The 25,720-nt window shown below is 39.4% G+C and overlaps 1 protein-coding gene across 1 annotated transcript in view; it reads left to right on the plus strand.

Moving 5' to 3' along the window:
- Window positions 1-11,368: 11,368 nt before the first annotated feature.
- Window positions 11,369-25,720, plus strand: part of SPRED1 (sprouty related EVH1 domain containing 1) — a 100,429-nt gene continuing 86,077 nt past the window's right edge. Inside the window, exon 1 of the mRNA XM_008017098.3 lies at window positions 11,369-12,540. Within this exon, the coding sequence (XP_008015289.2) occupies window positions 12,509-12,540 (32 nt within the window). The 5' untranslated portion in view covers window positions 11,369-12,508. The remainder of the gene's footprint in view (window positions 12,541-25,720) is intronic.

A 25,720-nucleotide genomic window follows, 5' to 3' on the forward strand; every position in this document is an offset into this window, starting at 1 on the left:
AAATGCAATTTAGTATATTTGTCTTTGCACTTGGGGATTACTAGGGTTATATATGGAGAGTATATGTGGACTTTAAACTCCAGTATATCTGATTTGAGCTAAGTATTGAAATTTCTTCATCTTGCTATTATTTTGAGCCTTTTAAAATTATTGTTCTGGGCCAGGTGCAGTGGCTCACACCTGTAATTCCAGCTCTTTGGAAGGCCAAGGCAGAAGGATCACTTGAGCCCAGGGCTTCAGGAGCAGCCTGGGAAACAAAGTGAGACCCTTTCTCTACAAATATTAAAAAATTAGCCAGGCACGGTAGTGCACGCCTGTGGTCCCAGCTGCTTGGGAGGCTGAGGCAGGAGGATTGTCTGAGCCCAGGAGTTTGAGGTTATGGTGAGCTGTGATCGTATCACTGCGCTCCAGTCTGGGTGATACAGCGAGACCCTCCCTGTCTCATAAATAAATAAATAAATAAATAAATAAATAAAATTATTCCTTTGTATTACACATGACATAGGTGCACATAAGTGTCTTTTAAATTTCTGAAAGGCAACAGGCAATTTCTACCTATCGACAATACTAGACATTTGGGGAAGATAAAGGAGATTTTAGAAAGTAAGGCTATTGTTTTCTTAATCTGATATTCAGAGCAAACACTAAGAACCAAGAACACTTTTTGGAATAAAATAAACACAACAAAAATATGTCTAGTATAGAATTTTTACATGCATTCATAAAAGACAAGACAAACAGAAGGCCTAGTAAAAACTATATTGGAATGGGCAAGATGAGAATCAGAACAGGTGGCCCTGAACATTTATAATTTTTTTTTTTTTTTTTGAGACACAGTCTCGCTCTTGTCACCCAGGCTGGAGTGAAGTGGTGTGATCTCAGCTCGCTGCAAGCTCCGCCTCCTGGGTTCAAGCCATTCTCCTGCCTCAGTCTCCTGAGTAGCTGGGATTACAAGTGCCCACCACCATGCCTGGCTAATTTTTGTATTTTTAGTAGAGACGGGGTTTCACCATGTTGGCCAGGCTGGTCTCAAATTCCTGACCTCAGGTGATCTGCCCACCTTGGCTTCCCAAAGTGCTGGGATTACAGGTGTGAGCCACCGTGGACAGCTAGGCATTTAGAATTAATACAAAAGACAACCACTCTCAGTTCTTGGGTTGGGAATCAAACCAAGTACATTATGTAAAAGATAATTTTCTCAGAGTATTTAGGTACTAAATTAGGAGATTGCTGAAATAAGCCACAAAGGACCCATATAATAAATAACTGCCAGAGAGTATAATTGAAAACAAACAAGTCAGCTATATAAACATCCGCTGGGTCACTGTGTGATACCAAACAGATATTTTCCCAGGGAAAATGAAATAGGTGCTGGTGAAAAGGATAATATATTTAAATAGGTTAAAGGTTGGGCAATGGCTAGACAGCTTAATTCTGATAGGGTTTCCTCTTAAGCCAAGTCCTAGCCTTGTCATATAAAAGTGTACCTAAAAAAAAAAAAAAAAAAAACCCAATATGTATCAAATCTCTCTTAGCTTCAATTGGCCCTTTGAAAGTTAAAGTTATACAAATAAATAACAATTAGCAGAATTTTTCTATTTACTTTCTCCTTGAACACATGGTTAAGTCAGTTTCAAAGACTGTTTTTCACTTCATTGTTCTTGTTTATGTTTCACTATAAAGCTTTATGGTAACTCATCTGCTGTTAATCCTCTATTTTATGTGAAGCAAAACCAGTTTCTCCTATAGTAACTCTTACAGCACTTACCATGGCAATGGTAATTACCAATTTACACCTTTACTAGACTATAAACTTCGTGAGGTCAAGAACTGCTTTCATTTCATCTATAACAAGAGCCTGGCAAATAAAATAAGTAAGTCAATAAATTAATGTTGCTGATATAGATCTCTTCTGTGAGTTTATCAAAGATGGACCCTTTGAAAGTTGGACCTAAACACCACTCTCTAATGAATTCTAGATGGCTCTGATAGTTTCCTGAAGGTTCTCTCTATCGTTTATTAAGTACTGTTGGCTCTGTAAAATAGGATAAATATCAGAAGTGAAGGTGATAAGGAAAAGTTTAAAAAGCACAAAAGTGGGCAATAATAATAGTTCAAGTGATTTTCAAGCAAATTTCATATTTTAGATATATGAAAAGTAAAAATAAACTGGAATTACTCATAAGTAGAGTTTATGAATTTGGATGAAAGAATGTCAAAATTTCTATGCCATTTATACAGTTCAGTGCATAGGAGCTCTAGAGACATAAATTCAAAATATAAACTAAGAGTTGTCCTATTACAGTAATAAATTACTACTCCCACAATAAAATAACATATAATAAGTGCCTATATGACATCTCACTTTACAAGTTATTATAGAAAATAATTTGTGTAATAAATGACATTATGAAATTTGAGACTTTATAAAATTTGGAAAGGATGGTTAGCTAAATACAGACATTAAACAAATACATAGTTAAGGACAGTATCATGGAACCTGTAAAGGATAATTACATTTCTAAGACATATTCTGGACCAAATAATTTAAGATTGCAGAAAGCAATTTTATTTTCCCAGATCAATTCCAAAAAGCTTTATGGAAAATATCAGGAGATATATAGTAACATATTACTTAAAGACAAGGATAGATTCTGAGAAATGCATTGTAAGGCAATTTCCTCTTTGTGTGAACATCATAGACTGTACTTAGACAAACCTAGATGGTATAAGCTATTGCTTCTAGACTACAAACCTGTACAACGTGTTACTGTACTGAATACTGTGAGCAGTTGTTACACAATGGTAAGCATCAATATTTGTATATCTAAACATAGAAATGGTACAATAAAAGCGAGGTATTACAGTCTTATGGGACCAGTGTCATCTATGCGGTCTATCATTGACTGAAAGTCATTATGAGGCATCTGACTGTACTTGAAATAGACAAGAATAAGACAGGTAAAGAGAGACTGTTCAAAATGCATGGTATCTTGGCAGGGGATCCAGAAGGAAGTCTGGGACGATCCAACAAGAGAAGGAAACTTGACATAAACAAAAATTGGCTAAAACCCAGGAGGCAATGAGGGTGTTAATTGTTTTAGGGCTTTTTGATAAAGAGCTTTAGAGTTGAAGGAGACATTCTCTAGGATGAAGGAAAGCCAGTGTCTTAGGATTTTTAGTCTTATGGAAAATGAAAACATCTCTTTCTGGTGATGCAAGAACTGGCCAGATGTCACTGGACTGAAAATTTCAGCATTTTCAAACACAGAAGTTTTCCTTCTAGTGTTTATTCTTTACTTCTTTATACAAAAGTACTAAAGATAATATCATAGAACTTCAAAACAGACACATTTGAGTATGCTAATAAGATTAGTGTCATTGGAGAAAAACGAGTTAATTTTATTACTTTTTATGGCACTTAGTCATATTGCAATTTATATTATCTAAATGTTTCCTTCTGGTTCTATGTCTCCCTAGCTAGACTGTAAGTTTCTGGAAAGCAGGCCTCCCTGTACCTAAAGTAGTCCTGTGGATTCTACCACCTACATATACCTATAGTCATCTTCTTTCTAGCCCCATGAGCAGTGTCCTCATTTTTCTCCTGTATAGATAGATGATTGCAACCACCTTTTTACTGGTCTCCAAATCTTACAGTATAGCTAGGGAGATGAGGAAAACCAAACGGAAATATTTAAATAATATAAAATGTTATACAAACACATAAAAATATAATATATAAAAATAACTGCTATTTTTCCCTTGAATGCTGACATTTTCTTTATAGCTCTCCTCCCACCTCTACCTATATTCTGACTTTGAATTATAACTATTAAGCTGCACACACACAGTTGTCAACACAGAGGGCTGGAAGGGCCAATGTTGCATGAAAATGCAGGGTCTTAAGTTTTGTTTTGTTTAGCTTTTTAAAATTATAGTGAACTACATGGAAGCTACAACAAAATGCAAAGTTTTAAGGTCTTCTGAGTGAGTTATGTAGAAACACCAGGCTTTACACATGCCTAATGAAGTGTAAAAAAGTCCGATTAAAAAGTGTGATGTTGCAGTGGGAAGAGGAGGGAATCTTCAGGTAAGCTAGAGAGTTGGGGGGAAAAAAAGACTTTTTTTTTTTTTTTTTTTAGAAAAGCACAGAGATTTTACAGAAAAGAGTGAAAGCAGGGAGCAGCTGTTAAGGTCACAGTCCCCTACCAGGACTGCAGGGAGCTACGGGTGAGCAGTGGGCTTAATCCAGAGATGAGCAGAGACAAGGTGCTGAGTGGTCCAAGTCACAGGTCAGGAAAAAGAGGTTAAAGGAAAACAGGAATAAAAATCCTGTTTCGGGGTGGGGAGCACAGAAAAAGGGCTAGAAATGGTGATGGGAGTATCCGACTTTTGCATACTTGTAAGCTGGACGAGCCTGAAGAACAAGGTTAGGAAGGGACACTGTTAAAGATAAAGGGATTACTGGCCGGGTGTGGTGGCTCACACCTGTAATCCCAGCACTTTGGGAGGCCAAGGCCTGCAGATCACTGGAGATCGGGAGTTCAAGACCAGCCTGGCCAAGATGGTGAAACCCCATCTCTACTAAAAATACAAAAATTAGCTGGGCGTGCTGGTGCACGCCTGTAATCCCAGCTACTGGGGAGGTTGAGGCAGGAGAATCGCTTGAACCCGGGAGGTGGAGGTTGCAGTGAGCCGAGATCATGCCATTGACCTCCAGCCTGGGCAACAGAGCGAGACTCCATCTCAAAATAATAATAATAATATTAATAATAATAAAGATAAAAGGATTACTTACAACAGGGCTTCTTAAACTTTAATGCACAGATGAATCATATGGGGATATTGTTAAAATGCAGATTCTAAGTCAGGAAGGCTGGAGTGGAGCCCAAGAGTCTGAATTTCTAACAAGCTTCCAGGTGAGCTTTGCAGCTTTGAGTGGCAAGGATACGCAATATTAAACACGAACACTTAAATTTTTTTTTTTTTTTGAGACAGAGTCTCACTCTGTTGCCCAGGCTGGAGTACAGTGGCACGATCTTGGCTCCCTGCAAGCTCCGCCTCCTGGGTTCATGCCATTCTCCTGCCTTAGCCTCCTGAGTAGCTGGGACTACAGGCGCCCGCCACCACGCCTGGCCAATTTTTTGTGTTTTTTGTAAAGATGGAATTTCACTGTGTTAACCAGGATAGTCTCGATCTCCTGACATTGTGATCCACCTGCCTTGGCCTCCCAAAGTGCTGGGATTACAGATGTAAGGCACCACACCCGGCCAAAACATTTTTGTATGCTGGGTGTGGTGGCTCATGCCTCTAATCCCAGCACTTTGGGAGGCCAAGACCTATGGATTGCTTGAGCTCAGGAGTTTGAGGCCAGTCTGGGCAACATGGCGAAACCCCCTCTCTACAAAATACAAAAATTAGCTGGGCATGGTAATGTGTGCCTGTAGTTCCAGCTACTTGGAGGCTGAGGTGGGAGGATTGCTTGACTCTGGGAAGTGGAGGTTGCAGTGAGCTAAGATCGTGCCACTGCACTCCAGCCTGGGCAACAGAGCAAGAAAAAAAAAAAAAAACCTAAAACTAAACAAACAAAAACCATTTTTTTACAAAATAAATCAGTCAATGAATCTGTGCTTCCCAGTATAGATATCTTCTGTGGGTTTATCAAAGACTTATATATCAAAGATAATTATGAAATTATCCTCCCTTTTACCCTTAGTTAATGGCAATGAAGAGATAATCTACAGTGCCCCAGTTCACACCAACAATAATACATTTGAGAGCATAATCATTGTTACATGTCTACTTTAATAACAAGATAACTACTTTTTTTATTTACAGCAACACGTTTGGACATTAATGTGTCTAAGAAAACAACCCATGATGACAGAAATGTTCTATATCTAGACTGTTCAATAGGATAGCCACTAACCACTTGTGGCTATTGAGCACTTGAAACATGGCTAGTATACCTGAGGAATAAACAGCCACATATTGCTAGTGGTTACCATGATCATCAATATCTGCAGGATTACCCAGAGACAACCAGATGTTATTCGCCTTCTGATTGAAGTAGTCCTCCTATCAAGGCTCTAGATTGAGCAACCAATTTACAAAAGAGACTCCAGATGTCCCCAGACCCTACTCCGAGAACTGATGGTATAAAGGAACTTATGTACCTGAGGCCCACAAAAGGCAGCTGATAACAGCCAAGGAATTTAATTCTTTCTTTATCTAAAAGTAGGATTCTCCTATTCAATCATTATCCAAACTAATAATGACTGGAAAGTCTAGCCCACCAAATATCCCATCTTTGAGAAATTATATATAATGCTGAAACATACACACACACATGCACACCCACACACACAGAATTTTGAAGGAGAAGATGATATGGGGTTGAGCTCTAGCCATGCCTTCACTACTGTGTAACCTCTGGGACCTCTCTGATCTTCAGTTTGCAAGTCTCTTTGCAAACTGGAGTTAATAATAATACCTGCTGGAAGGGTGTTAGGAAGGTAAGTTCCTGAAGGGCAATGTATATTTTCAATATAATCCTATACAATAGTTAATTAGTACTCATTAAAAGGGAAGGCAATGCCACATTTAAAGCAAAATCCAAGGAACCAACCTAGAATCTTTTGTTGTATGAAATTTGTGTTACACGTGGCCTTGGATTCTTTTATGACAGGTATTTCAGTCCTTCATATTTGTTGTAGTGGGACATAACCGTTAAAGAATGAGCATGCTAAAGCCATTTGGGAAAATAATGGTAAGTGCTTTATTTAGTAGTGTGGGGTCTGGTAAGCATCCTCCCTGCTAAGATTATACAGAAAATAAAGGAAATTGCAGACTGCTCATTTCCCTTATACTCATCCTAATCTTGTGGAAACTTCCTGTAAAAGGCAGTTATAGCATTAAAAGTAAACTGATTACATACTCACCGGATACTACCAAACCAACAATTGCAGTCCTTCGGGGAAAAAAGGAAAATAACATACTTATCCTTTTTACTTTGTATTAGTTTGGAAGAACATGGAAATCCTGGTGATGGAGAAGCAGACTCACGCCAGAGGCAAGGAAACTATTTAGAAACATGGTTACCACTTAGTAATTCCACTGAGAGGCAGGCCTCATTAGCCAAGAGACTGGTTAAAACTAAAGAAAAAAAACCATTTATTAAACAAAGTACACGATGAAAATAGGAAGTTCCCATTGATCTAGGCACACATTAACTGCAGTTTTAAAATACAAAATTTTAATAACATCTGCTAAGGAGTAATGTTAAGGGTAATTTTAGAAATGGAAATAGGCACTTGTATTTTATGTGCTTTTAGAACCTCATATGTTAGCATGGCTGTCTCCTCTTTTGGCTTCTCAAGAACATAAATATCCGATGAGAGCTTCTAGTGCAAGGCACAGTGTATGTGAAATGCTAAACTGCAATAGTATTAAGTCCCAATAGGAAGCCAGAGGGGATTCCTGATTTTGACTCCAGTGTCAGTCAATATAGCTTCATTTGTATACATAGCCAAGGCTTTTCACCTAAAAAGCCTCTATTACTTAAAACCACGGCTAAAAAGGATGCCAAGAAAATATAAAGGGCAGCCCCTACCTTCAAGTCACATTTAACTGGGAAAACAAATATAAACTCATAAAAAATGAATCAGCAAAAATAATAATAATCAACACAAGTATAAACAGCAAAGGCAAAAATAAAAGAATCTGAGAAGACCAATTCTGAATTCATAAGAAAGATGATTACTATGGGCTGAGCAATGTGCAAAAAAGAAAAGAAACTTTGAATTGGAGAGTGGCATGCCATCTGCCAGTGTCTCAGTGAGAACAGCCTACTTTTTGCTGTCCTTGTGAATAAACCCTGGCCTGATACCTACATGGAACTCAGAATCCACTTGTACCTTTCTTAACTTGGATCATATCCTATACTGACAATTACTTGGCAACTGTGCTCTTGTTCCTCCCTCTTTGACCCATGGATGCTATTCCTAATTAATTACCTCTAACAGGTCATTAAATGGTTGTGGCTAATTCCTAAAGCTGAGTGCAATAATACAGTCACTTATGATAAGCAGTTATTGTGACTAGCTTCCTTCCCACAGGCCCATTTAGAAAACACAACTGAGCAAATATAAGTCTCTCTTTTCTTGCTGAGCCCGAATGTGGCCATAGAATTCTTCTTGATTAGTACCAGCTGAATGGCGTTGGAACTTAAGACAAAACTGTGATCTATAGTTAGCTTCTCACATCTGGCTGGATCCACCTTTCCTAACTGAACTATCCCTCTGGCCTTGACCAGTATCTGTCTAAGCTCATGGTACACCATGGACCACCCTTTTTTGTGTTTGGCTGGAACACAGCTGTCAATCAGTGATGTGCTGGGGGACAGGATGACAAAAATGGTTTCAAGGAAAGGGGGAGTAGATGATGAAGGACTAAAAAGAGCCAAGTACCTGGCATACTTACAAAAACATGGCCCCATTATAGACCTAGTGATCACAATTTCTGAGCTGTGGTCTAGGATTTTAAGTACTTGCAGTGTATTTTTAAAAAGTTATGATAGAACATTTTAAATTATAAAGAGAATGTAGTAAAGAGAATGTGTTCATCTTCATCTATAACCAATCTTGTTTCATCTATATCCTTACCCATTCTTCCTACTCCTCACCTACAATCCACCCCTCCTTGGTGGATTATTCTGAAGCATAATGTTTCATCTGTAAATATTTTAGTACATATCTCTGAAAGGTAAGGACTTGAAGAAAATGTTGCCATAAACCAATACTTAAACAAAAATTCCTTGGTCTCATCGAATCTCCATGTTTCTCCAGTTGTCCCAAATTTAAAAATAATTACATCACAATCCAAATAAGGTCTCACACATTGTCTTTGGTTGCTGTGTCTCTTTACTCTTAAGGTCCAGACACCTGGATAGATCAGTCAAGACCTCCTGAGTATAGAGCAGCCAGTGATTGACAGTCAGACTAGAAGATCTCTTGGCTTTGAGCAGTAGCACCATTTCTGACTGCTTCAGAGTAGAAGACTCTGAGCTCTGCCAAACCAAAGCAAATTTTTAAAAAGTTGGTAAGATCTTTAACAACTGGGTGAGAGAACTACAAATGCGTTGTTGAAAGAAGGGCACAAAAGTGTCCTAGAAATGGCATAGGACCACCAAAGGCTGTGAATGGTTTGGTGATTATGTCTTGGTCGTAGAGCTGAGAGCAATTTTTAAAGCATTAATTTGGCCTATTGATCACATCTTGCTCCCTTTATGTAAGCTGTGTGTGGAATGTGGAAGTCGCCAGCACAGTGCCTGGCTCATGACAACCGAGATTGTCCCAAAGACTGTACTGATGATTTCCTTGACACACTGGAACCTCAAACAGATGCAAATCTTCAAAAGAGAAAGGCCTTTGCAAATGATCAACTTTCCTTCTATTTAATCATAATAACTCTGATAGTTTCATTTATTGATGGCTTACTAAGGACCAGGCCATGTGTCTAGCAACTGGTAATTATTTGTTGAATGAATGAACAAGAATACTGAATGCTTTACATTTAATCCTCAGAGCACAGAGCCTCTGTCGCTATTTTGCCATGGAGTTTATTACTACCTCTGACAAAATAGTAGTAAGAACTAGGACCTATTCTTACTATGAATTCTTAAATCTGTTCTAAGTAACTATGTGTATTATTATCTCGTTCATCAGCACAACAGCTCTATGAGTTAAGTACTATTATCCCCATTTTATGCAGGCCCAGAGTTTCAGTAACTTGGATAAGAACACAGATTATAACTGATGGGACTTGACTGAAACTTGAGCAGCCTAACTGGTTAACGGTAGTCCTGCAAGGGGAAGAGGCCAGTATCAACACTCCCACGTATAGGTTCTTCGCAAGAATAAGTTCAAAAAGGCAGGTTTAGAGGTCATGTCTAGCACAGATCATCACCAACATTGCCCCTTTCTTTCTTAGAGTAAGGACAATGCCGCTGCTGAGGCAGGAAGCAAGTTACATAAAGAGACCTCAGAAATCAATGGGATGTTTTTTTTGGGCATGTTGACTGGTTTAGCACCTCTGTTCATTCGTCAAACATTTATTAAGCACCTGCTACGTGCAAAAAACTGTTAACAGGGCACTACTGTGCACGCTCATTCTCAGAACAACAATCCTGCGATTCCTGGAGAGGGATGGTAGGAGTGCTGCCTTGTTGCGAGGTTCTCCCAACTTCTTTTTTCCCTCGGGAATTGTTCTCTTCAATGTGGCACCAAGCGGCAACCTTCATTCTTAGGTCGCACAAACCTGAGAAGGAAGAGGAAAACATTGCACGCAGGGCGAGAAGAGACTTATATCTGGGAAGATGCATCAGGAACTTGGGAGCGCTTGGGATTCAGTCCCCTAGGGTGGTTCATGCATAGGCTGGCTTTTTAAGTAGAGAAGAGATAACAGAATTTGCAGAGCCAGAAGCTCTGACTCCTGTGGCTGGGCTGACCTTAGGCTCCAGCCCGCAACCCCAGTAGGTTTCTGTACAAATATCTTTTGAGATGAATGCATACATTGTCCTCTAACAATGCATTCGTGACAGCTGTCTATCCAATCGGTCCGCCTCCGTTCGGAGCAGTTCGTGCCACAGAAGCATCTCCTGCGCTATAGTTATGCAACCTCACTCGCAGCGGGAGTTATTTCCTCCGTTCTGGCTGCGCCAGATTCATGTAACACGCCTACCCTGGGCTTCAATGGAAGTCGTTCTCCATTAACAATCACTCCGGCTTTCGGAGATGAATGCCCTGACAGCATACCCCTTGCGCAGTAAGAATCCAGGCAGCGAGGCGAGGTGTTAAAACACACATACATTCTCATATTCTCTCTCTCTCTCACACTCACACACACACGTCGTGCATGCAGCTAGGGGACTGCAGCAATGCAACTAGGGGGACAGCAGGAGGAGCTCTCTTTGCACAGTCCCTGCTTCTAACCCCCACTAACTAAAGATGAACTCATGCCAGTTCCATTCTTTGCTCTGCGAGGAAAACATACACAAACACACGGCAGAAGAGAGTAGCCTCCAGATTTCCCCTCTGAGCCACACTGTCCTTCTAGCCTCTTCGTTCAAGCAACCCGGATATTCCAAGCAGAGTAACGGGGAGTAAAGCGCCACAACAATGCAACCTCCCTGGCAGCTCCCCTCGCAGCTCCCACCCCCGCCCCCTTTCGCGGCGTGCCAAGAGTTTGGAGCGCGCGCACGCACACCGAGCACGGTGCAGGGCGGATATCCCTCCGCCTCCCTCCCCCTTTCCCCGCTAAGTGGCTCGACAACGATTTGGGAAATGAAGGGAGGAGGGAACTACTTTCCTGAAACTTGCTATGCTGCAAACGACTTCGAGTTGCAGTGATTCGCCCGGAGGCCGCGGCTTTTAGTCTTACCCACACACCCTCACAGCCCGGGCACCCCGCTCGGCAGCCCCACCCCGCGCCCGCTCTGGCCTTCGGGGGAAGCGGCCGGCCGGGAGAAGTCGCGAGGGACTACTTCGCCTCCTTCTCTCGCGGGCGCCCCTGGTTCGGGCAGCGGCGGCGGCGGCGGCGGAAGGAGCGGGCGGCGTGAGCGCTTCCGCCGCCCCCCTCGCGGCTCCCCTCTCTCGGGCGTGAGGAGCTGGCCCGCTGAGCTGTTGGTGGGCACCGGCTGGTGGGGAACCTGCGGCCGCTCTTGTCCTCTCCCGCCGCTTCTCCGGATCCTGCCCCCCGGACCCGGGCCCGCCCGCTCTTCTCCGGCCGGGTGGGAGCGATCGGCTCGCCTGCCCCTCGCCTCACACGCTCCCCGCCGCCCCCTCCTTCCCCCTGAGGAGGAGTCCCGGCTGGAGCGTGTCTGGAGGAATCTGCCGCCGCGGGGCCCCTAGCCCGGCTCTGCCCGCGCCTGAGGACCGACCCAGGCGCCGCCGAGGGTTGAGGGGCAGCCAGCGGCGAGGCGGGAGATGGTGGGGTGGGCTCCGGCAGGACCTCGCCGCCGCTGCCCGGAGCCTGGGCTCGGCACCCCCCCGCCGGCCCCCACCGAGCGGAGCTCTGCTTCCTCCTCGCCGCATCCCTGAGGGAAGCGCCGCCTCTGCTCCCGGGTTCTCCGCCCGCCGGCTCCTTCCTGGCCGGACCCCGCTGCGCTCCACCCCAGTGGCTGGAGGAGCAGCTCTCCAGTCAGCCTTTGCAGCCGCTCTGTCTTTCCCTTTCCACCGGGCCTCCTCGGATCCCTTGGCTGGACACTGAGGCGGGGGAAGAGGCTGGGGTCGCCACGGCGGAGGTTGCTGCCGCCACCCCCCTGCGGGGGTGGCCGGGGTTCCCGGCTGGGGGGGCACCGTTCTGGGTGAGGCATCCACCATGGTGAGGCCCCTGTGCCGCTGCCCCCGCGCCCCCCCGGCCGCCGCTGCCTCCTGCCCCTCGGTGCTGCTGCTGCTCCCCCGCCTGCTGTTGCTCCTCCATCTCCAGATCGGATCACGGTGAGGGAAAGATGAGCGAGGAGACGGCGACTTCTGACAACGAGTAAGCGCCTCATTGATCTCGATTGCTAATCCCCCTCCCCCAGTCCGCCCTCGGCTCTCCCCTGGACCCATCCGAGACTTGGGTGCCGGAAAGCTTGCGACCCTGGAGAATTCGGTGCATCTTCTGGAGATAGCTGATTTCTTTAGCCATTTTTAGTGGCAGCACCCCTCCCCACCCTCCCACATTTAGTTGCTTTATTTTGGGGAAGGCTATTAAGTGTTGGGAGAGGATGGCAATTGTACGTCCGTGAGATGGAATAATGTGGGCGGATGGAAGTGGAGTAGAAACTACCCCTTTGCCTGTTAGAGCCCTGTCCCGTCCTTTTTCACTCACATACCAGTCACCAGACCGTCAATATCTATCCTGCTTCCTTTATAGCTGTTTCACTTGGAAACTAATGTGTGGGAGCACCTCCTGCAGCAAACTGCTCTTGAATCTTAATTCGATGAGTCAGTGACTCTTAAATACCGATTAAGCCTTCACCCTCTCCCCCCTCCCCCTTTTAAACTTATGACCTATAAGATTCTTGTAAAAAATAGGGTTAGGGAAACATTTTTAGAATTTAATAGGATTAAGGACACCTGGAGTGTGGGCGATGTTGAGCTAGAGTTTACCTTTGTGAACACTGAACGTGTCTTCATTAGGAACGGAGGAGAATTTTGAACGCTAATTTTTACCTTTCAGCTATGTGAAAATGCATGATTTACGTTGATTTAACCGAATTTACATTGCTGAATATGTTGGTGATTCCATCAACTTTTAGAGCATTCTGGCTTAAGTTTTTGCTTATTTGGGCTTTCTCCTTGCTTTCCAAACGAAATACTTCGTCTTTTAGATGTTTTGCTTTAACGTTAACAGCTGCATGGAGAAATAATGGTTGGCAACACTTTTCTATTGAGAAGGGATTTAATTCCAAGCGGAATATTAGCATCCATTTTCTTGTAATTAGGTTCAACTTTTGTTTATCTTTGGAGGGTTGGAAAGAGTTAAGTGAGTTAGGACTTAGTCCTTTGGATGCATGCCTTTAAATACAGTGCATTACTAAAGTCAGACCTTTTTGAAAGAACTTTATAAAGTCTAGTGCCGAGTCCTGTTCAACGTAAAATAGCTAGAGAAAGGCCAAGCAACATTTCCTCCCCCCTTACTCCCTCCCCACCCCAAAACACACGCTTCTGCTGAGCGGGTCGTAGAAGGAGGTACACTGCTGCAGTGTCAGTGCAGTGTAGAAGCAGAAGTGGCAGCCATGTTCTCTCTCTTTTTGTGAATCGCCCTCATTTGCATAGCAGACTCTTCATTCATAAAAAAAAATAATTAAACATCCATCACCTTGGACATCTTGAAAGGATTTCCCAAGAAAAAAAAATTCGCGACTCGTTTGTCTCTGTGTAGATTTTCGAGTTCAGAAGGTAGGAAGAACGTGAAATTTTAGGTTACATTTAAAAACACACACACACACAAACAACTACCCCTGTTCTGAGAATGTTGACACAGTTATGTGGGAAATATCAGTTCGGGGAGGTGCTGGGATCACGTGATCGCCTCCATTCATAAAATACCTGGCTGTCCATTCACAGTACAGTACAGTGTCTCCCTGCCTTCTGCAGATTAGATCTACTTTGAGGGAGATCAAGAAGTCTATTTCAGATAATGGTTATTTAGGAGAAAAGCTGCTAAAAACGCTGAACGGAATGACGGTAACTTTTATTGGTATCTTTCAAACAAATAGTTTGGATCAAAAATGTTAAGTTTTCTTTTAGAGATGGGAAAAGACTTCTTACCAGTTGAATTTTTTTCTTAAAGCAGTTAATATCTCCTTGTTTCCTTCTTGTTGCAGCTAATAAAACAAGCAGATGATGGAATGTGAATTCACACATGTAAACTGTATTTTTTCTAAATGGCCGATTTTTAAATACTTGCCATAAATAACTTGAGAAACAGGTTTTTGTGTGTGTGTGTAATGATAGTGCATTCTACTGCTGTTAAAATAAACTGAGAAAATACTCCCAGTGATTTAATCCCCAAGATGTTGATATTTGAAACACCGAATGGCAATCTTCAGTGGGAGAATTGCTTTAAATATATATTTTTAAATCCAAATGTACTTAGTATGGGACACCTTGGAAATTACCTCACTCACCCAGACTTTTAAAATCGTTTTTTCACAGATTTATCCTGCTTTATTAATTAATTATTCCCTAGGAGCTTTGTAATACTTTCAAGTTTGGGTAGGGCGATAATAATATTTAGCGTAATACTTTGGTTAACTCTTCATGGGAACAAAATCTTGGGGATTTTACTTTAAAAAACTCTATTATATTAGAAAATAATGTGTTCTTCTGATAATCAGTTTTACTAGAGCCAGCATTGTTTGCTTGTGCATTAGATAAACCACAGAGTGAACTTATTTGGAATGTAGCTTTTAATATGGTAATTTATATCTCATCTTTAATAGGTGAACTAATGTTTTGAAATGGAAATTTATTATTTATAGTCATATATTATGAAGAAAGATATGTATCATGGCAGAAGCCATTAAGGCCATAGCACAGTTTAAAACTGCCCTGTAACATGGATTTTATTTGGGCCTTACATTATTTTCCCCTTTTCTCTTTTTTAAAGCCATTGCTCATAGGGATTTAATTACAGTAGGGACTATTCTTAGCATTCTTTTGTTTCTTTTTCACCTGATTTCAACCTTCAAGAAAAGTGAAACTAACCAGTTTCTTGGGAAACCATTAACCCTTTCTAGATAGCCATTGTGGTAAAATCCAGTAAGGCCTCATTCTGAAATCCTCTAGTACATGCTCTATTATTTGAAATTAAAGTTCTGTATAGAGAAATGGATAACTCCTAGGCTGACTGTGAGAATATATTTAATCGAGAATTAGTGGGGGATCTGTTATGTGTAAGGATTTGCTTTAATACCAGACCAAATAAGGAAGAAATAAATTAGAATAGAGTAAAGCATTTCTTAGATGATTTCACATTTATGTTTAAATATCTTACTTTTCAAAAATGGCAAATGTACTCTAGAGCGAAATAGTTTGTGTTATAAATAGTAGAGGAAATAGCCACATAAATGTTTGTTTTGTAGGTAATTTGCCCAGAGATTGTTTAATACTCCAGTCAAATGTTTCCGATAGATACAACTGTACCATATTTTACATTATTAGCCTTCTAAATAGAGTTTTAAACATTTAAAGGCTTATTATATAATACTTAGTTTTTGTCCTTTGGTATTGAGTGTATGTAGCACTACATGTCCTTTTGTCATTTTGGCCAAAACATTTGGAGAATTGAAGTAGCTGAAATAATAAGCATTTTGCTTATTAGGCCCACATTAGCCAGAAACACTTGCTATGTCAGTATTAGGTTTTCTTTTTTTTTTTTTTTTTTTTTTTTTTTTGAGACGGAGTCTTGCTCTGTCGCCCAGGCTGGAGTGCAGTGGCCGGATCTCAGCTCACTGCAAGCTCCGCCTCCCGGGTTCCTGCCATTCTCCTGCCTCAGCCTCCCGAGTAGCTGGGACCACAGGCGCCCACCACCTCACCCGGCTAGTTTTTTGTATTTTTAGTAGAGACGGGGTTTCACCATGTTAGCCAGGATGGTCTCGATCTCCTGACCTCGTGATCCGCCCGTCTCGGCCTCCCAAAGTGCTGGGATTACAGGCTTGAGCCACCGCGCCCGGCCAGTATTAGGTTTTCTAATAGCAAGTTGGGATTATATTAGATTTTGGAATTAGGTTAATTAGAATTAGAACACGTATGATAAACGTGCTATGTTGTAATCTGAGTTTGAACCATTTTTCCATAAATAGCAAATTTTTGTGGTTATATCATTTAGTGCCTCATTAAAAAATATACCCAGTGGTGAGTTATTTTTGATGATAAGTGTAAATAAACATATGTTCACCCCATACATTTTACATGTGCATATGTATGTACACACATACACACACATATATATATAAAATTGGAAAACATTCTAGAAATAAATGGAAGCATTGGAAAGCTGTGTATATACATCTAATGTTTGTTTATATAGATGTGGTGTATACATAATATAAAAATTTGCTTATTATTCAGTTGACCAGTGTAAAAATCAGTTAAATGACTGCATACTTTCTTCAACTTAATTTCCCTCTGCTTTCTCACTTAAAAGTTTATGATCCTGAATTATATGTTTTAAACATATTATGATACCATACCTAGAATTCCTCTCCTTACAAACTTTTGTAAATTTGTCATTTTTCCCCAGAAGACCTTCTCTCTTACCCTCTTTCAACACTCTCTCCCTCTATGTTGCCTCTGTACTTTGTACATATGTATATTAGTTTTAAATTCATATAATATTGTGATTATTTACTTATTTCTGTGACCGCTATTCTGTAATCCCCCACTTTTGTTTGTATGCCTAGCACAATGCTTGATGGCAAATGCTCTACAAATGTGGTTGAATTAATGGAGCCATATTACCTCACTTTTTTTGTTTTCTCTGAATTTGTGCATTTGAGATCATTAGCTGTGTTAGAAAAATAGGCTGAAAAAGAGTATGGGAAAAATAAATTATTACCTGTTTAAGAAGGCTTACCGTATTTTTTAAAGAAAAGACCAAAATTGGCCTGATTTTTGACATGTTTTGTTTCTGCAAGTTTGAGAAATAACTTAGATCAGGCTTAAAACTGTCCTAAATGCTGTTGGGATGTTTGGATGTGCTGGGCCTCTGAGTTATGTGATGTATCTGAAGACCCGTGTTGTATCTACAAGAAGGTAGACATTTGTGTCTCTTTTTTGGCATAGGAAGCCTAACATTTAGGAATATGTATCTCCAGCTATTTATCAGTTTTAAGTTCTTTAAATTGCTCTTTCCCCCATGCTTCCACATTAGTGCCAAGGGTGAGGAACTGACTAGGGATAAAGAAGTGAAATTGATCAGGAAAGGGTAAACAGCAGCAGATTCCCTGATTTTATACTGCAGCTGTTGGTGACTGAGAAGTGCCTAAGGGGAAAGTGTAACAATTTAGCCTTTTCTGTTGTATAACTTGAACTTGACTAGTCTTACCCAGTCTGGGGAAATGATTGGTAAAGACAAGCCTGCTTTTCTTCTCCATCTTTCAGTAGGAACTGGAACGACATTAAAAATGCCAATTGAAAAAATGCTTCACCCCATGTAAGAGTAGTAGTTTATTTCAGATAATGTACAAAATGATTTCTAAAGTGAATAATAATTTATTTGCAATTCTACCATTAAATAACAGACGTTAACATTTTGGTATACATGGAAACCTTTCTTATGTTGGTGATGAAACATACTCATTTATTAGATTTTTACTGTGTGCCAAGCACTTGCTTTATCAAAGCATTATGTAGTTTATGTAGCTATATGTATGTGTTTATTCTCAGTGGAATGGAATTGCACAGTGGGTACAATTGTAGCTTAATGTGATATTTTCTTAAGTGGTTAAATATTCTAGAATATAATTTTTAGTGGCTACATTATGTTCAGTGTATGATATACATTAGTTTTAATCAGTCCGCTGTTGTTGGGTATCTTAGTTATTTTTGAACAATATTACATACCATCCTGAGTTCTGTCTTCATCCATATCTCTTACTTTTCCCTTGAGATAGTCTAAGAATGGAGTTAAAAGAGAGACAAATATTTAATTTTATTCTTTCTGCTAAATTGCCCTCTAGAAAATAAGTATTTAGTATATGAGAGTGCTTACACTTTGAAATGTCTGCACAGTTGTCTGATTTTTCTTTGCCAATTTTGAAGGTGGAAAATGAAGTCTTATTTTTCAAATGTGTTTTATGGTAAAATAAAATTGATTTAAAAACGTATTAGGTTGTTTTGGGGTAACTAGAATCTTTAAATATTATAAATAGAATTTAAGTGCTCATGTAAAAGCCATTTGTACATCGTTTAACTCTTACCATCTTCTATGCAGTATGGTATAGTCTAAAGAACACTGGACTTGAAATTGGTAGATGCATTTCTTTTGTAGCTATTTTTAATTTATTCTCTAATCATGTACTCTGTAGACTTCAGTTTGCTGATTCGTAAATTAAAGAATTTGGACTAAGCATCATATGGGCTCTTCCTTTGTTGATGGTGTATGATTTAGACTTTAATTTTATTATATTGTTATTTTTGACATACTTAAATGAAATACTTAAGAGTAGAAGTGGTAGGATGATGAGGTAAAAGCATGCATTTTGAACAGTTAAGATGCAAAATTTGGAAACAATTGGTATATTAATAATCTTTCAAGACTTATGTTGGGCTTAATAGCCATGTATCTTTGATGACACAAAATTTTGTATTACTCGATTTTGTTTTTTATTTATTTATTAATTTTTTAAAGAGGCAGGGTCTTGCAGTGTTGTCCAGGCTGGAGCGCAGTATAGTGGTATGATCCTAGCTCCCTGCAACCTTGAACTGCTGGGCTCAAGTGATCTCCCACCCGCGCCTCTTGAGTAGCTAGGACGACAGGTGCGCCACCACACCAGGCTAATTGTTAAAAGTTTTTGTGGTGATGGGGTTCTGCCCAGGCTGGTCTCAAATTCCTTGGCTCAAGTGATCCTCTTGCCTTGGCCTCCCAAAGGGCTGAGATTACTGGCATGAGCCACCATGCACAGCCCTCTTTTAAAAAAAGAGAAAAATGTATGGCCTCTATCTGTGGATGAATAAGTAAACAAAAGGCTATTGGGCTTAAACACCAACTTGATTAGTTCTACAAGGAATATGCTAACAAGATACCAGTCTTTATGCTTTACTTACAAAAGTAAACCTTTTCACTAGGTCCTTTATACAAATCAGTAATCTAACACTAAGGGATAACAGTATATTAGTTTAAGAAGTTAGCTCAGGTAATGAATTTTGTTATTCTTTAATGTTTAGATTTATGATAAGTATTGTGTCATAGCTGCATCTCAGAATCCAGAACCAAAATTATTACATATCTGTGAGATTGTTTTTTTGCGGTACTCAGAATGAAAAACAGTTCATTAATAATGAATTTTACGCTAAGGTGTTATGTTGCTATAGACAAAGGGTTCTTAAAATTCAGAGTCTTTGTGGGCTTGAAGGAAAATGTGACATTATTCTTACTAATCTCTAACTGAAATATGTTAACATTCATAAATTAAAGGAAATGTTAACAAGCCATGACAGTATTAGAGGTACTTGTGACAGCAAATTATTAGTTTTAGTTTTCATGGCCGCTGTAACAAAGTACTACAAATTGGGTGGCTTAAAAAACAAACTTATCCTCTCACAATTACTAAAGGTCCAAAATCAAGGAGTTGGCAGGGCCATGTTCCCTCTAAAACCAGTAGGGGAATTGTTTCTTTTGTCTTCCTTGCTTCTGGTGGTGGTTGGGAATCTTTCACATTCCTGAGCTTGAAGCTGCATAACTCCTTGTCTTCATCATCACATAGCGGTGTTCTCCCTGTGTGTGTCTATCTTCATTTGAATGATACCAGTTATTGGATTAGGAACCCACCCTACTGTAGTATGACCTCATCTTAACTAAGAAGGTCATGGGGCTAGGACTTCAACATATATTTTGGAGGAGACACAGTTCAACCCATAACACCAATAGAAACTACAGATTTTTTTTTTTTATAGCACAATTGCTGTTAGCTGTTACGCTATCTTGAAATACCATTTATAGTCATCACTAATTTGAAATTATTATAGTTATTAAACCTATTGCTAGAGCATATATTTTAAAGTGTTAATAAGGAACCACATTATTACTGTATCAAAATGAAAAATATTTTGGTCCCTATGTCAATATAATTAATTTCTTTTGTAATACTATATATGTTGTTTTAGGCCCCTAATATTGTTCTGAGAAAGGGGTCATAAGCTTTACCAGACTGCCAAAAACATCCATGACCGAAAAGGTTAAAATCTTCTGCAATGGACAGAAGCCCAGAAGCCTGAACCCAAAGACAGAAATATAAAATAGAAAGAGTAAGAAACATGAGGATAAGATGAATAACTTCAACATGCAGCTAACAGTTCCAAAAGAACAGAATAGAGGAGAGGAAATACTACAAAATAGTGGCTGCAGGTTTTTAAGAAATAGCAACTCAAACCTCACTCAGTGAATTAAAACAAAACAAAGCCTCACAGTCAAATGGGGTTTATCTTGAGGATGTAAGAATGGATCAACATGAGGAAAGCAGTGCATTTTATCACATTAGAAGATTAATGGAAAGAAATGATATGATCTTAATAAATGCCAGAAATGTCATTTAATCTCTGCCCATAATAAAGTCAATGTTCATAAATATAGAGACAAATTATTTTTCTGCTCTCTAGAATTTTAGGTTTTTAATTTTTCTGATTTAAAACAAGGGTGTGGGATTTACTCGACTTTGGGGTTTTAGTCCAAGAGTTCTAGAATCATAACTGATTTTGTTTGTATTTCTGAATTAATATATCATTTCTGTTACTCAGATGTAGGATTGACTGGTGAAAATTGCCTTGTGTCTGAAATTTCTGAGTTACCTTGCAAGGCATTTCTTTCTGTGTTTGGAGAGCAAATAATAACCTTTAGTAAATTAAAGAGTAATTGGAATTAAATTTTAGTCTAATATCAGTTTAATAATTTTATGTCTAAATTTTATCTATTTAACAGGAGTCATAATTTGGATAAAGGCCATTATGAACTTGGAATGTGGAATGTAATTCTTTTTCCTGGTAGTATTTAGTGATACCATTGCATGTGATTAAACACATTTTATTTGAGCTGTTCACGTGGTTAGGAATTACATTTACAAATACACAGTGTTTTTAAATGACTTCTGTGTATTAGCATCCTGTAGCAGGATTACCAAAAATTTAGATAAAAGTTAGTGAGTTGTGTCTTTTCTGATGCCACTTTTTCAAAGTTACTGTAACTTTCACCACTTCAGAGTGTTTTATTAACCTCAGCACAGTCATTAAACTTTTTTTTTTTTTTTAACTGTTTTATTGTGTTATTTTTATACTGTGAGATTGGAATTGGGGAGTTCTGGGGTTTCCCCCCTTAATATGTAAAAGCATTATTAAATATTTCAGAATTTTAGTTGCTGGATTGTATATATTGACTTTTTACACTTTCAGGATAGATTTGAACAGGGACCGTTAGTAACTTTTTCCCAAAGAAATTCAGTTCAGTGGCATTTGAATGAGTGCTTACTAGGCACTTGACTTTTGCCTTAACTTTGGAGATACAAAGATAAGTAAAACTTTAAAATTGCTATCACAGTCTAACAAGGGAAATAGATACTTCTGAAATGTGATGGGTGTTCTGGTTATAAAGTTCTTCAAGGCTCAAGGAGAAAATGATTCTACCTGAGAGTGGATGGCAGGATGGTGACTGTGTGTAAAGGAAGGCTTCAGAAAAGAAGTGGCATTTTAGGAGTCAGCCATGAATGAGAGCATGGAAAGGGGGAAGGGTATTTCAACCAGGAAGAGAGGGGGCAGAAGACAAGCATAGAAAGAAGGAAAAGTTGGAGAAAAGGCAACACCTTTTTGGATACAGTTGTTTGGAGGAGTTGTGAGGGGATAAGGAAAGTGTTAAGGGACCAGATTGTGAGTAGTATAGATTTGTGCTTACCTGTGTATCACCAACTGTGGGGCAAGGCGTGGTTGCTAGGCCTAAAATATGAGACACAAGATGAGCATGGCAGAAGCCCCTGGAAATCAGTTTTCTTGAAAAGTTGAGGACTGTTTTTCTGACTGATTAGTAATAAGATGAATTTTGAACAGCGTTCCCATTAATTTTATAGAGGAAACACTCAAGAGTTCAAAGAAAATTTGTTCTTTGAGCTACCCTCCCTCCTCACCACAACTGTCTTCAGTCAGTAAGCATACTTAATGAGAGGCACCACGTGAAGTTTTCATCATGTAGGCAGTGGGGAATCAGTATTTTAAGTGAGGGAATGATAATCCAATTTGTGTAAAGCAGGGCTTGTTAGGACAGTTGATTGGAGGCAGAAGAAAATGAACTTCAGTTGATGAGGAAGATGTAATAAGGCAACAAAACAGAGCTGGGAGAAGAGCATTTGGAACTATTGGGGATTCATATGAGAAAAAATTAAAATGGCCAACGATTATTTGACTGAATGTGAAGGAAGGAGTAGGAAGGTTGTGGGATGACTTGAACATTTTAAATTTAGGCTACTGTAATGCTTTTAAATGAAAGTGGGAATAGAAGTGGACCCGGTTTTTTAAATGGGAAAATAACCCCACAATTTTGATCTTTTTTAGTCTGGGCGCTTACTGGATGTCAAGGTAGAAAGTATCCAACAAGGTGCTTTAACTATAGGTTGAGTTCTCAAAAAGGTTAAGAGTGTAGAGTTACAGTGACATCTTCAGCATACATAGTAGTTGAGGCCAGTGGAAAATTTCCCATGGAGAATGTTAAAGTAATAATGGAAAGATGACAGATGAGAAACAGCAGTGTTTTTAAGGGAGAGCAGAAGAAAGAAGAGACACCAAAAGATGGAAGTGGCTTAAGTGGTAGGAGAGCTCTAAGAGGAAAGTATTTTAGAAGCCAAGGGAAATAGGAGTAGTAAGAAAGTGTTAGATATCACAGAAAAATTATATTGGTGATTTCTAAGACAAGGATTTAATTGTTAGGATGTCACTGACCTTTGTGGGAGTAATAATGGGGACAGAAGTCAGGTTTTGCTCTAGGTTGAGGGTGTCCAATCCTTTGGCTTCCCTGGTCTGCTTTGGAAGAAGAATTGTCTTGGGCCACCCATGAAATTCACTAGCACTAAAGGTAGCGGATGAGCTAAAAAAACTCAATGTTATAAGAAAGTGTACAAATTTGGGTTGGGCTGCATTCATAGCCGTCCTGCATGCGGCCCATGGGCCGTGGGTTGGATGAGCTTGCTGTAGATTAAAGAGGAAGTAAGTGCTGAAGCAGAGAAGTCACAGAGTAGATGCTAGTCATTTAGGGCAAAGTTAGTAGTTGAAGTTATTTGTTGACTGATGTCAGTAGTGGAGAGGAAGAGAAAGAAAGACTTCAGGAATGGTGTAATTGATGGAGCAAGGCCTAGCACAGCCTATCAAATTGTTTTACTGGTAGTCAGACACTGTTAGGTTTAATCCTTCTAGAGATCATGTGAGCTGAGTATCCATAGTCTACAGATGAAGATATCTGAGACTCATGAAAGGTTTAGTAATTTGCCATGGCCACACAAGAGAGTAAAGTGGTAGAACTGAGATTCAAACTGCACAGTATTTATACCACACTGTATGTCATATACTTTATTGACAGACTAGATTTTAAAGAAAAAATTAACTTGAAGGGGTAGATTGCCACATAGAATTGACAGCTGTTTTGAAGAACTGAAAGTTTTGGTAAAGTTAAAGAGCATGTAGAGTGTAAGTGGGAAAAATGGAAAGACAAACAGATTTTGATCATAGAACAATGGCTCCAGAGTGATGACATGTAAGGGAAGATTAAAGTAGAAACAGGGATGAAGGTTGTTGGAGAGGCCAGGATCTGCTAAATTTCTTTTCTTTTTTTAAGAAGTAAACAATATGGATGTTTGGATAGCTAGGGTGGTATCAGCAGTTGAGGTGGAGAGAAATCCTAAGCCAGTGCCCATGTATTTAATGTGAGTGTGGGTTGAGTGACTTAGAGTGCTAGTATCACTGTTGCCACCTCCCTCTGCAATCAAAAGAGACAGGGGTAAGGATTTTGGAGTTGGAGGTTGAAGAAAAGCGTATTGGGGAAGAGGATAAGGAAAGGGAAGGGTTTAGCTGGGAAGATTTGAGAGTATTAGCAATGATATAGGATGTCATGTAATAATGGTCCTATCAGGAACGAGTGATTCTGAGAATTAGGAGGCAGAGGGGAAGAGAGACATGTAAATAAACTATTCAAATTAAGGTCTTGTTAAGAACTTTACGTTTTTATGAGAGGCAAACCAAGATGTTGACTGTATCAGCAGGGTTTTATCCACATAAATTATATTGTCATTTAGGGGATTTTGTAGCCTTTGGGTACTCCATTCTTAATGTGGTTCGAGAAGTCCTTTCAAATAAAAATTTACTTATTTAAATTTTACAGTTAACCTGGTGTTCACAACTAACATAATCCTGGGGTTACTGCTGACTGTAGCATTAAGACATTGGCAAATAACATAACCTGTCTTTGTGCTTGCTTTTTCATCTATAAAACCAGGATAATATGCCCCTGCTTCAGAGGGATACAACCTCTGAATGTAACCTCTCTCCCTACAATAACATTTTTGATTAGAGATAAAAGAATATTAAACAGAACTTTTAGTTCTTGAGAAGGAAAGTACTCTGTTTATAATCAGTGTTCATTTTCATTTAGCCTGAAGGTGGGATTGCTTTTTAAAAAGGATTATTAACCTGCTTAGAAAAATTGTGTTTCATTTTAAATGTTAGAAAGCAACTTTTCAGAAAAACTTAAAATCTAAACATTCCAACATCAGAAAAATAATTTATATTGTGAAAATTTTCTTCCATGTTCTGGGCAAAGACTGAAGAGGAAGATGTAACCAGTCTTGAGTAGGTTAATAAGAGAAACAACTAGCTCTAGCTAGTTTTTTGTTTAATTTTTAATACAACTATTTAGTTATAAAAGGAGTATATTTCTAGAACTTATTAAAATAATTTTAATACCTGAGCACAGTTTGGAAGCCTAAGTAGATTTGGTGTCTTGCCATCATTTTTAATGGAAAAAAAAAAATCTTTCTTACAGTTCAGTCTAGGAAGTTTTTCAAATATTGTTGTATGGCAAGCAGAAATCTATTTTGTGGGAGAGAATGGGAGAGGAAGATTTTTCAGCTTAGGGAAATTATTAAATTATTAAAGGTTTAGAATTTAATTTTTTTGCAGCTGTAATTAAACTAAGATTCCTACTAGATGGATGCACTAGTTCTGCCACCTAGAAATTCATTGTTCTTGATTTAGTCTGTTAACTTTAATTTGGACAGCTGATGGTCTGTAAGCTCATGTTTAGTTAAGTTTTATGGTCATTAACAACTAAAGCAAAAATACATTTTGCTTTAGCCTGATGTTTAGTCCTAGTATTCTGAAAAAACTGTGTAATTTGTTAATTCAAAAATAATTGCCTTGGACACATAATCACAAACTTGGTTTAGGAATGAGTTATGTGTGAATCAAAATCTTAAATGAGC

The sequence above is a fragment of the Chlorocebus sabaeus genome, chromosome 26, assembly GCF_047675955.1.
Source record: "Chlorocebus sabaeus isolate Y175 chromosome 26, mChlSab1.0.hap1, whole genome shotgun sequence".
Taxonomy (NCBI): domain Eukaryota; kingdom Metazoa; phylum Chordata; class Mammalia; order Primates; family Cercopithecidae; genus Chlorocebus; species Chlorocebus sabaeus.